This window comes from Solanum stenotomum, chromosome 1 (genome assembly GCF_019186545.1).
Source record: "Solanum stenotomum isolate F172 chromosome 1, ASM1918654v1, whole genome shotgun sequence".
Lineage (NCBI taxonomy): Eukaryota > Viridiplantae > Streptophyta > Magnoliopsida > Solanales > Solanaceae > Solanum > Solanum stenotomum.
In genome coordinates this window covers 99,534,083-99,546,436 of record NC_064282.1, presented here as the reverse complement: position 1 = coordinate 99,546,436, position 12,354 = coordinate 99,534,083, and the positions used below count along the sequence as shown (strand labels likewise).

The 12,354-nt window shown below is 33.0% G+C and overlaps 2 protein-coding genes across 4 annotated transcripts in view; one reads left to right on the top strand and one right to left on the bottom strand.

Moving 5' to 3' along the window:
• Positions 1-12,354, top strand: part of LOC125877426 (putative late blight resistance protein homolog R1B-12) — a 67,216-nt gene that overhangs the window by 44,357 nt on the left and 10,505 nt on the right. The gene's annotated exons all lie outside the window — the stretch shown is intronic.
• On the bottom strand, positions 9,453-11,366 carry LOC125860461 (putative disease resistance RPP13-like protein 3). The gene is made up of 2 exons (XM_049540424.1): positions 11,091-11,366; positions 9,453-10,985 (listed from the first exon to the last, which is right to left on the bottom strand). Exons 1-2 carry the CDS (start codon positions 11,364-11,366, stop codon positions 9,453-9,455), a joined length of 1,809 nt encoding a protein of 602 aa, XP_049396381.1.

Below are 12,354 nucleotides of genomic sequence, written 5' to 3'. Positions count from 1 at the left end.
ACTTTGTATCAAAATTGTGATATGTTGTTGAGAATCACTCACTACTGTCACATCAAACCCATGGTTAGTAAAGATCCATATCTTTCCATTGCAATTATGCATCGCCTTAGGCATTTTGAGCCTTCTTCTATATTTATTGATGAATCTAACATGCTGAAAAGGTTCCAATAGAGCCACAAAAGCAACCTTATGATAATTATGCAACATTTGCACTCTTTGAAATGCTTTTTGTGTCTTTACAGACCTAATATTCCATATAAGAGCTTTAATCATCATCTTGAGTATTGAGAAAACACCTTCCGCTTTGGTTGCACTCTAATTAATTGGGCTGAGTCTCCATTACCCTGATTTTTACCCTTCCTAGCTGATTTCATTGCTTTAGCAACCCTAGGTGATACATCTACATCTTTGTATATTTGTGCCTCATTTACTTCTGATTCTATGGCACGGTCAATCAACTTAGCACCTTCTGTAGCTTCTGAGTCTGGGTCTGGTTCAACAATCTTATGAGTAAAAATGTTATGCAAAGTTGAATTAGGCGACTCTGTGTACATCAACATAAAACTATCATCTGTTTGCACTACTGTAGGGACTTCAACTATTGCCATACTGTCATTACTTCTATCCTCTTGCATCTGGTCACTTATAACAATATCATCTCCTTGCTGAATTTCAAATGTCCCTAACCCGATGCTAAGTTCTTCTTCATTTACCACATCAATCGTCTTGTTAATTGGAGTAGTAGTTAACCTTATCTCTTGCTGATTCTTGGATTCTTCATTATTTTTATTGTGGTTCGCAAATGCTGAATTTATCCACTCCTTAGTAGAAGTTACTTGCTGTGCACGATTTCCATTGTCTGAAGCGATGTTGCTGCTTCTACTGGTATCACTTAGAAGTTGTTGCTTTGTCATACTACCCTTATTGTTGTCATTTAACCCACTTGTTGCCCGAATAGCTTCATTCACTGTAGAATCATGCATTACTGTTCCAATTTGCACATTTGTTGTCTTGTCTGCTTCTTGTTCCTCTTTTCTATCACTCTTAGCCTCTTTTTTCTCTACTTGCTCACTGTCATTGCTGGGACTTTTTGTACTGTTGGCTTCAACTTCATCCTTGTTAAGAATATCAAACATGTTGCTGACAGGAACCTCTACTTGGGTACTAACTGCTTGAGGAAGCCTTCGATCATTTATAATTTTCCAGTTTCCAGGGTCACCCACCACTTTTCCACTGGACAGCACCCTTGCTTTTCCTTTCTGAAATTGTTGAGGTTCAGGTCTGCTAGGAAATCCATCCTTATTATCACTGTCCTCACTATCTCTATGTATTTTCTCCTTCAACTTCCTGTCCTTGTCAATCATTTGTGGTTCAGGATTTAAAATTCTACACTCTAGTTTGTTATGTCTTTGCAATTTACATTCCTCACAATATTTAGGAATGTAGTCATATCTGATGTGAACTGCTTGAGATCTTGTTTCTCCTGTTTTCTCATTCTCAATATCCATGTAAACTTTTTTTGGCAGGTCTGCACGAAGATCCACCAGTACTTTGACTCTGGCACAACTTGGCCGAGTCTTGTTGATAGTGGCCTGATCTAGTTGCAAAGGAATACCTACTGCTGAAGCCAAGGAAAAGAGGGACTCCTTCTCGAAGAATGTTGGTAGTAGATTCGGAAATGAAATCCATGCCATGGATCTCGATGTTTCCTCCTCCACCCTAAACTTAGAATCATAGATTAGAGTCCTCATTAGATATGAATATCCTTCACTACAAGTTATGTAATATACCCCTTTTGATATTATGTTGATATAGTCCTCCATGGATGAGAGACGAATAAGAACATGTCGATTCCGTAACAAGCCAACCATGCACTCCCCTTTAATTCCACACTGAGATGGAATTGCCTTTCTTAAAAACTCTAAATCTGGCCATCCATATGAAAATTTGCCAATGATAGCAAATTCCAGATTCTGTTTGATATTCATTCTTTCCACTTCTGATTCGGTCCATTTGATCCTTGGTATACCTTCAACTATAGTCACTGGTTTCATCAAAACTGGTTCTGTTTTTTTTTCTATTGTATTCGTAGGTCTAATTGTATCAGCATATAGGGTTTTGTGAGGTGAATTTATTTTGCAAGCGTCATCTCTCTTCTCAGTTAGTGAGGGAAATTCTGTCAATGTTAGCAATCCAGTCACCGGCAATGACTGGTTGCCAGCCGCCATTGAAGGATTCAAGAAAGATTGAGGGAATGTCTATCTATTGTTAGTATATTATATCTTTTATTCCTCACCAACCATGCATAAGTAACTTTGTTATCAAAGCTTGAATTGATAAGAAGAAATCATCATGTGTTCTTAGTTAGCTATATCTAGAATTTGAATTTAAGGTCCCATAAGAGATATGGATGTGAGTGGGAACATCCCATGTGCATATGCTCAAGAAAAGGAGATTGAAAACAATGTGTACGAATTGTGCCTTGGTCCAAAAGAAATATAGAATGGTCCCTCATAATGATAATGAGTGAAAAATGTGTAATATTATTTTAGAAAAATAAATAGGAATCTTTTAGGTGTTGAATTTCAATTGGTTCTTGTCTATCTTTTTCGTCTTTTCCTTTTTTAAAAGAGAATATAAAAAAAAATACTAAAAATAGAAATTTAAATACCAAAATGAGAAATACCAAAATAAACATACAAATTAATTCTAGATTAAAAAAATTAAAATATCATAATACTAAACTTATTTATTGAAACCAAATTTGAAAAGGATTTTCCTTTTTTGAAAATTATTCTTTCTTTTGAAAATGAAATAAAATTGATATTCTAAAATATGATTCTATTTTTGTAATTTTTCAATTTCAACAAATAAAACTTATCAAACTAAAACAATTTTTTTTTTTAAAAAAACAACGTAGTAGTGAATTTCCAAAAGTGGGTATAAGAAAGGTAGGATACAAGAAGTGTACTGTAACCAACGTAAAATTGAAAGGAAAATAACGTTCATAAATATCAAGATACATAAAGTATATGAAACAACATGCGATAGTGAAAATTAAAGAATAAGATACTATGCGACTATGTCTACTGATCAATATTTACTAAATAAAGAGAAGACGAGAAGAGGAAGTTAATCCCCCGCTTCTCCCACAAAGAAATATGACAACAATACTCGACTATTTCCTCTTCTTGTACTATAATTTTCGATCTTCATATCTTCTTATTTAGGTCATGTATTTCGAAGATGTGTCATGTCATATCTAAATCACATCTTCTCAATTCCTCTTCGTCTTATTTGTACCTCTCATAAAATTTGTTACAAATCAGTCTCTTCACACCTTCTTATTGGTACACTCATTCTTGCATCTCTCGATATATGCTCGAACTATTTCAATCTCGTTTTCCTCATCTTAATCCTTGATAGAAAATACTAATTCAATGCGGCTACCAAACATCGAACACCGAATAAAGATGAAAAACAAGAAAAAAAATCCAAAGAGGCTTTTTTTATTCGTGCCACATAGACTATTGGGTCAGGCATAAAAATATCTTCGTTAGCTGGCTGATGACGTGGACTTCCTCTGGTGGCAGGTTTAGGTCTCTAGATATTTTCACCTCAAAATATCCTTCAACCACGTGTCGACCAAACTTTCATTTTTGCCTTCCAAACACCTATAAACTACCGAAATGCCATTGACTATTAATACTAGTTTGTATTTTTTATTTCTAAATTCTAATAATGAAAAGTTACACTTTAAGATCCACATTTTTTTATATATTGATAGCGTTATTAAATATTTATGAAATAAAAAAAAACTTATTACTCTTTTTTGAACTAATTAAAAGGAAAACGGTATTGTATATATTAAAATAGAGCGAATATTATTTTATCATGATTATTATTTACAAAATATAGTAAGTAATTGTTCGATTTTGGATTCAAATACCTTCTTTTATTTCTTTAGTATGTTTTCCATTCATTACTGCTTACTTAATATAAGTTGCTAGAAGGTGACACAGCGTGGACAACATGTCTACTTCAGAAGCCAGGGATAGTTTTATCTTTCTTCGTGAAATTACACATGTCCTTGATTGATAAAAATATGAAAGACTAGATTTACCCTTACTCCTCTATTTATTTTTTTTGGCAATTAATGAATTTTATTAATTACCATAACCATGAGAAATTATTTTACATTTAACCCTTGTCAAAGACAAAATCCATCAACGAAATGTGATATCTAATGTGAATTGTAGAGTTTTTTGAACCATCGAGTCTTTAATTGCACATTGCATCTCCGCTAAAACGCTTAAAGAAATTATCAACTAAATATAGACATAGCAACAACTATAGCCTTCAATATGCATTTTTGTGCACTCTTAATTTTCATATCATTAAATACAAAATATATACCTAAAACTGAGGAATCAATTATATATAGTACGAGAACTAGAATACTTATTCTTAGGGCCACTTAAATATATTTTTAAGTAGCTAGAACAGCTAATTAACCACTAACATAATCCTATGTTCCTTAATCCTAGTATATAATTCTACTTTAAATATAATCAGTAGGTCAAGTGTGATAATGACATCCACAATTATCGTTTATCACACTCCAATTTAATAATAATGTACCCAAAATAATAAATTAACATTGAAGCATAACTATGGCCTATGGGTTCTCAATACAAGAGTATTCTCTCAAACAGGTATATAATTTTTTTATAAATAGTTCTAGTTTAAAGCATAGTTACAAAACGTAAATATAATTTACGTATTTTTGAAACATAACTATAATTATTGTATCAGGTAAAAGAATTGTGTCATGCGGATATCAATTATATCGACAACTAATTATATTCAAACAACAAGTATCATCCGTATCAGACGGATATCAACGCATACTATATCAATTGATAGGTACAATCTTTATGTTTCTATCAACATAATTCATTATACTTTTAAAGTTACGAATTCAAATATTTTAATATTAAAACCCACACATGTCTATGCATGATATCAGAAATACTAGGTTCGTATTAATCCAATTCTTACATCCCCCGCCCCCCCCCCACCCCGCCCCCCACACACACACATTGAAAATATCTTACTTTCGGTGTGAACTATGAATTAAATTTCAAAAAATAACAATTCTAAAAAAGATTATTTAATTTTGTAAACAATAATAGTTTCAAATTCCATAGCAGAAACTCCAGTACATTGTCATGGAGTAAAACTTGTAAAAACAACAACATATCTAGTGTAATCTCACAAGTGAAGACTAGGCTGATAGGATGTAAACAAACCCTATCCTTACCTTTGTGGTGTAGAGAGAGGTTGTTTCCGATAGACCCTCGACTCAACAATAAAGAAAAGAATTTGAAGCATGGTAGCAAGAAAATATGGCAGCAAAACAGCAATATACAAATCAAATGAAGCAACAAAGTGCAACAATACTCGGCTACCTATTAACTTTCTAATCTAATCCTCAACTTTCACTCCTTTCTATCTAGGGTCATATCCGGAGTAAAACTTGTAGATTTTGAAATTACCTGACTATAGTTATTTTTCGAAGATATGTCCAAAAAGTGGCTCTCTAGTATGAATGTAGTTTGGGCAAGTTGTATGACTTTGGGTCTCTGACAAACTATTCCAACTTGCTTTTTTGTACAAGTCTTAAATACAATTTGAGTCTCAATCAGACAAATAATCCAATGAGCAAAACAAGAATTCTCACTTCTACGGCCTTCTACCTACCCCACCACTATTCTCTTGGAGAGAAACAGACACAAATTACTTTTAAAATTACGAATTTAAATATTTTAATATTAAAACACACACATGTCTATGCATGATATCAGAAATGCTAGGTTCGTATTAATCCAATTCTTACATCCCCCCTCCCACACACACATTGAAAATATCTTACTTTTGGTGTGAACTATGAATTAAATTTCAAAAAACAACAATTCTAAAAATGATTATTTAATTTTGTAAACAATAATAGTTTCAAATTCCATAGCAGAAACTCCAGTACATTGTCATGGAGTAAAACTTGTAAAAACAACAACATATCTAGTATAATCTCACAAGTGAAGACTAGGGTGATAGGATGTAAACAGACACAAAGAGAAGACTTCTCTTTAAGGTCCCATAAGAGATATGGATGTGAGTGGGAACATCCCATGTGCATATGCTCAAGAAAAGGAGATTGAAAACAATGTGTATGAATTGTGCCTTGGACCAAAAGAAATATAGAATGGTCCCTCGTAATGATAATGAGTGAAAAATGTGAGTTATATTATTTTAGAAAAATAAATAGGAATCTTTTAGGTGTCGAATTACAATTGGTTCTTGTCTATCTTTTTTGTCTTTTCCTTTTTTTTTAAAGAGAATATAAAAAAAAATACTAAAAATAGAAAGTTAATTACCAAAAAGAGAAATACCAAAATAAACATACAAATTAATTCTAGATTAAGAAAATTAAAACATCATAATACTAAAGTTATTTATTGAAACCTAATTTGAAAAGGATTTTCCTTTTTTGAAAATTATTCTTTCTTTTGAAAATGAAATAAAATTGATATTCTAAAATATGATTCTATTTTTGTAATTTTTCAATTTCAACAAATAAAACTTATCAAACTAAAAAAAAAAAAAAAAAAAAAAAAACAACGGAGTAGTGAATTTCTAAAAGTGGGTATAAGAAAGGTAGGATATAGGAAGTGTACTGTAACCAACGTAGAATTGAAAGGAAAATAACATCAATAAATATCAAGATACATAAAGTAAATGTAATAACATGCAATAGTGAAAATTAAAGAATAAGATACTATGCGACTATGTCTACTAATCAATATTTACTAAATAAAGAGAAGACGAGAAGAGGAAGTTAATCCCCCGCTTCTCCCACAAAGAAATATGACAATAATACTCGACTATTTACTATTCTTGTACTATAATTTTCGATCTTCATATCTTCTTATTTAGGTCATGTATTTTGAAGACGTGTCATGTCATATCTAAATCACATCTTCTCAATTCCTCTTCGTCTTATTTGTACCTCTCATAAAATTTGTTACAAATCAGTCTCTTCACACCTTCTTATTGGTACACTCATTCCTGCATCTCTCTATATATGTTCGAACTATTTCTATCTCGTTTTTCTCATCTTAATCCTTGATAAAAAAGCTAATCAGATTTCAATGCGGATATCAAATATCGAACACTGAATAAAGATGAAAAATAAGAAAAAAATCCAAAGATGCTGTTTTTATTCGTGCCACATAGACTATTGGGTCAGGCATAAAAATATCTTCGTTAGCTGGCTGATGACGTGGACTTCCTCTGGTGGCAGGTTTAGGTCTCTAGATATTTTCACCTCAAAATATCCTTCAACCACGTGTCGACCAATCTTTCATTTTTGCCATCCAAACACCTATAAACTACCGAAATGCCATTGACTACCAATACTAGTTTGTATTTTTTATTTCTAAATTCTAATATATAATTAGTTCTTACTATTTTCTATTTCTATAGATAATAATGAAAAGTTACACTTTTAAGATCCACATTTTTTAATATATTGATAGTGTTATTAAATATTTATGAAATAAAAAAAACTTATTACTCTTTTTTGAACTAATTAAAAGGAAAAAGGTATTGTATATATATTAAAATAGAGCGAATATTATTTAATCATGATTATTATTTACAAAATATAGTAAGTAATTGTTCGATTTTGGATTCAAATACCTTCTTTTATTCTTTTAGTATGTTTTCCATTCATTACTACTTACTTGTATAAGTCGCTAGAAGGTGACACGGCTTGAACAACATGTCTACTTCAGAAGCCAGGGATAGTTTTATCTTTCTTCGTGCAATTACACATGTCCTTGATTGATAAAAATATGAAAGACTAGATTTGCCCTTACTCCTTTTTTTTGTGTGGCAGTTAACGAATTTTATTAATTACCATAACCATGAGAAATTATTTTAGATTTAACCCTTTTCAAAGACAAAATCCATCAAAACAATGTCACAACTATCAACTAAATGTGATATCTAATGTGAATTTGTAGAATTCTTGAACCATCAAGTCTTTAATGGTATATTACACTCGAAGCTATTAAGTTAATAACATATTTATGGCCCGTAGATGAATTTACGACCCGTAGTTGGATCCCGTAAGATTCAGACCAAAATTTTGGTTTCAGAAGTTTGATTCCATGATCTCCATTTAAGGTTTGTACTTCAATGTACGTACGACCCGTAAATGAGATTCATAGTTCTCAAATTCTGAAAACTCTATTGGAAGTGTCTCTGGTAAAATAATCACAACTTTTTACCCAATGCTCCAAATAATGCAAACTAGGTGGAATTGGAAAGAAGACTCATAGACCTTTAATTTTATAGGTCATGGGACACTTAACTCTTAATATTAAGATAGATATGGTCATTTAAAGTGACCTTGCATGAACTAATGCGAAAAACTTAGCCGGTAGGAAGGCTTTGAACTCGACTTAGTGCTAGAGGTCTCTTATGACCCTAAACCACTTTCGATACACTTTCTACACTTGGTATAGAATCTTAAAATACATGAGAAATTAGGAAATTGCCCTGTTCAAGTTTATATACTATGACAAATAATTCGGATTCTAAGAGTAGAGTTGTGAGGTGTTACACATACCTTCTCAGACCCACTTGTGAGATAACATTAGGCATGTTGTTGTTTTTACAAGTTTTACTCCATGACAAACTGGAGATTTATAATGGATTTTGAAACTCCATAACAGTATGCATGAAATTAACAACTATCTACAGGAATGCCAAAATTAAAGCCAATGGCCCATTAGAAAGACAATAAATGATAAAAAAGGCATCATTGAGTGAACCAACAAGAATATTTCTTACGAGAAAAAACGAGTTGATTTCTCAGATGTTCGTTCAACTAATAGGTAGTATTATTTTCTAAGTTGCAGAGACTCTTCACTTTCAATGCCGCATCCTTGTCGAATTCTTCAAAAATACACTACTTATAGAGATTCCAACACACACTCATTGACATTTTTGACGAGTCCTAACAACATAATTTATTTCATAAAATCACTTTCTTTGTTGAAAAAAATATCGAGAAGATGTGTGAGTTTTTGAAATAATAACTAAACACAAACAAGAACAACAGAAAAAATGCAATGTTTACTCTAAGGGATGAATGTTTACTGACCTAAATAGTGCATACGAACAATAAGGTCATCATTTCCCATGCTTTGTTGCTCTTCTTGTATTTGCTCTGCTGAAACAATTACAGAAAGCTTACATTTGTGTATTTCAATCAGCTGTAGTGTCTGAATATCCGCAAATTCGAAAGGAATTTGTTCCAAGTCAATGCAAGCTGTTAGGACTAAGTGTTCAAGGCTCGGGAAATGATTACTTGTTGCTTCCCATTACGTCAGATTCTTGTCCTCAAGAGGTAAAAACTTGAGTCGCGAGAATCCATCTTCCTTTTCATCGTTTAGTTTCCAAATATGTCCGTGAAAGGCGTGATCTTTAAGTTTGAAGACCTCAAGATTAGGTAACTTACTGAGAATGTTCATGTCTTCCCATTGTAGGTACGTTCTGCACAATGTTAACTTCTTAAGGTTTGGTGGGAAATTTTCACAATGTGGAATGCCTAGCCGAGGAGACATAGGCCGGTTCTCCCACATCCAACTGGAACGCAGACGATCTTTTTCACACTCAACTTTGAGCTTCTCAAGCTGAGTTAAATGTACAAGATAATAAAGACAATGACACCTCCCACTAGTACTGACTACATTAGCCACTGAATAAGAAACAAGTGAAATTCCCAACTTCTTCAGATTTGGAATTCTTAGAAGCACCTCATCGTTACAAGATGAGGACACCAATCCGGTTAACGTTTGTAAGTGATTCTCCCTCTCAGAAATTAGTGATATAGTCCGAGGTATGAAAAGTCGAAGGCCTTTTGTATCGATATGTCTTAGTTGAGGCATATTCAATAGTTCCAATGGTAGGGACTGGGTTGTCATAGATATATCCCATATATTGCTATATTGAATAACTAAGATCTGTAAACTCCAAAGCTCGCATATTGATTGCATAATCTTATAGTAGAATGGGCAAGCAAGATACCTCAAATGAATAAGTTCTGATATTGCCTCAGAATTGTCGGTAACAAGAGCAAAGCATACATCTAATATCCTAAGTAATCTAAAGCTTGATCGCGGGGGGAAACAAAAATTGTATGGATGTTTGAAGAAAACAGAAAGTGCGAGTGGCATGAGTATAGGAAGTTCACTGGGATATCTATAATTTAACTGTCTATAATTATTGAAATCAACTACACGGCGTAGACAATTAATGTTTTCTAGAAGATCATCGTGGTCATACCTTGTTTTGAAGTGTATAAAGTTCTTATTTTGGGCTTCTCTCAAACACATATCTTGAACGAGATCATGCATCTTACAAGTCTTGATTTTTCCTAGGGAGCAATGCTTCCCCACCAAAACCAAACTTCTATCAACCAACTCCCTCAAATTTTCCTCTGCCACATCTTCTAGATTTTTATGTTTAACTTTCTTGATGAAGCCTTCAGCAATCCATAACCTTATCAACTTCCAGACCGGGATCTCACGGATTTCTGCAAAAACTCCCATATAAAGGAAGCATGTTTTCAAGTACTGAGGCAAGTGGTTGTAGCTCAAAGAAAGTATGTTCAAGCAATCCATAGTGTCACTTGTCATAAGTGATCCTACCTTTTCTGCAACATTCTCCCAAGAACTTGTTTCCTTGCTAATCTTGGAAAGTAGTCCACCAATTGCAACAACTGCAAGTGGCAACCCTTGACACTGATGACCAATACACCTCCCAATTTTCTCCAATTCCGGAGGGTAGCTATCGTTTCCAAAGACCTTATCGCGTAAAAGAGTCCAGCTTTCCGTCACGCTCAGGAAACGCATCTGGTGAAGAGGATTACCAGAGCTAGCACAAGAGGCAACATCTACAAGCCTTGTGGTTAACACGATTCAACTTCCATTATCATCATCCGGGAAAGATCTCCTCACATGCTGCCAAGCCTCGATAGACCACATATCATCTAGGACAATAAGATACTTCCTCCTTTTTAAACTTCGATAAACTCTTTCAGCTAATTGCTCATAAGTATTGTTTCTTTCTACTTCACAGTTGACTATGCCAATGGAGTGAAGAATACCAAGAAAAATTTCTCTCGTGTCAAATTCTTGAGATACATTTGTCCATGCTCGAACATAAAAATGGTATGTACTCAAAGAATCATCATAAACTCTTCTAGCTAGTGTGGTCTTGCCAATACCACCCATCCCTATAATGGGGACTACTTTGAGTCTTGATGATTGCACGATGAGTTGATCTTTTATCTTTAGAACCTCTTCATTTAGTCCAACAATTATATCTTTTTGATTCAATGTGAATCTAGAGGAAAGCTAGATAACGCTTGAGTTAATTTGTTAAATAACTCAATAATATGGAGCCCAAATGTAATTTTCTAACTTTGTTTCGTTTTGTATTTCTTTCCACAAAAATATTGAACTTTCAACTTCACACATAAAATCAATGTTAAATTTGTCTTACCTTCCTCTCCAAAATAACCTCTTTAAAAATAGCACAAATGAAGAAATTGCACTGACCCAAATGAGGAAATCAGTTGAAAAGCTTGGATCTTCCACTGATGTTTAAAAAAAAAATTGAGTCCCCTTTTCCTCTTTTAGTGTAAAGTTCAAATCTTTGTACTGATAATCAGCTTTGATAGTTTTTTTTTTAAAAAAAATTACCCCCTTTTCCTCTTTCAGTTTAAAGTTCAAATCTTTTTACAGATAATCATTTTATTTTTTTGCAGAGTTATGGAGAGCAACAGTTATGAGGTTCTTGATTGCAAGAGTAACTTCTTTTCCCCCATAGTAAAGTTTCCTCTTCTTTTTTTTCTCAATACACTGCATTTTTGTTATTGTTATTGTTGTTGTTGTTGTGGGCTAGTACATAAATGTTGATCTTGTTTGTGCTTAATTATTATTTCAGAAAGTCACGCTTCTTCTTGATTCCAATTTTTTTCGACAAAGAAAGTGACCTTCTGAAAATAATAACTATTAGTTGAATGACCATCTTAGAAAGCGACATTCCAATTTTTTTCGACAAAGAACCTAACCATAGTTATTTTTCAAAGATATGACCAAAAATTAGTTGATGGAGAGTGCCATAAGATATACTCAAGCATAAATAAGTTGATCACTCTTTGCAGTAGTTGATCTTACCTTTCAGTGTATTTCGATTTCCTTTTTCCAATTCCAACTT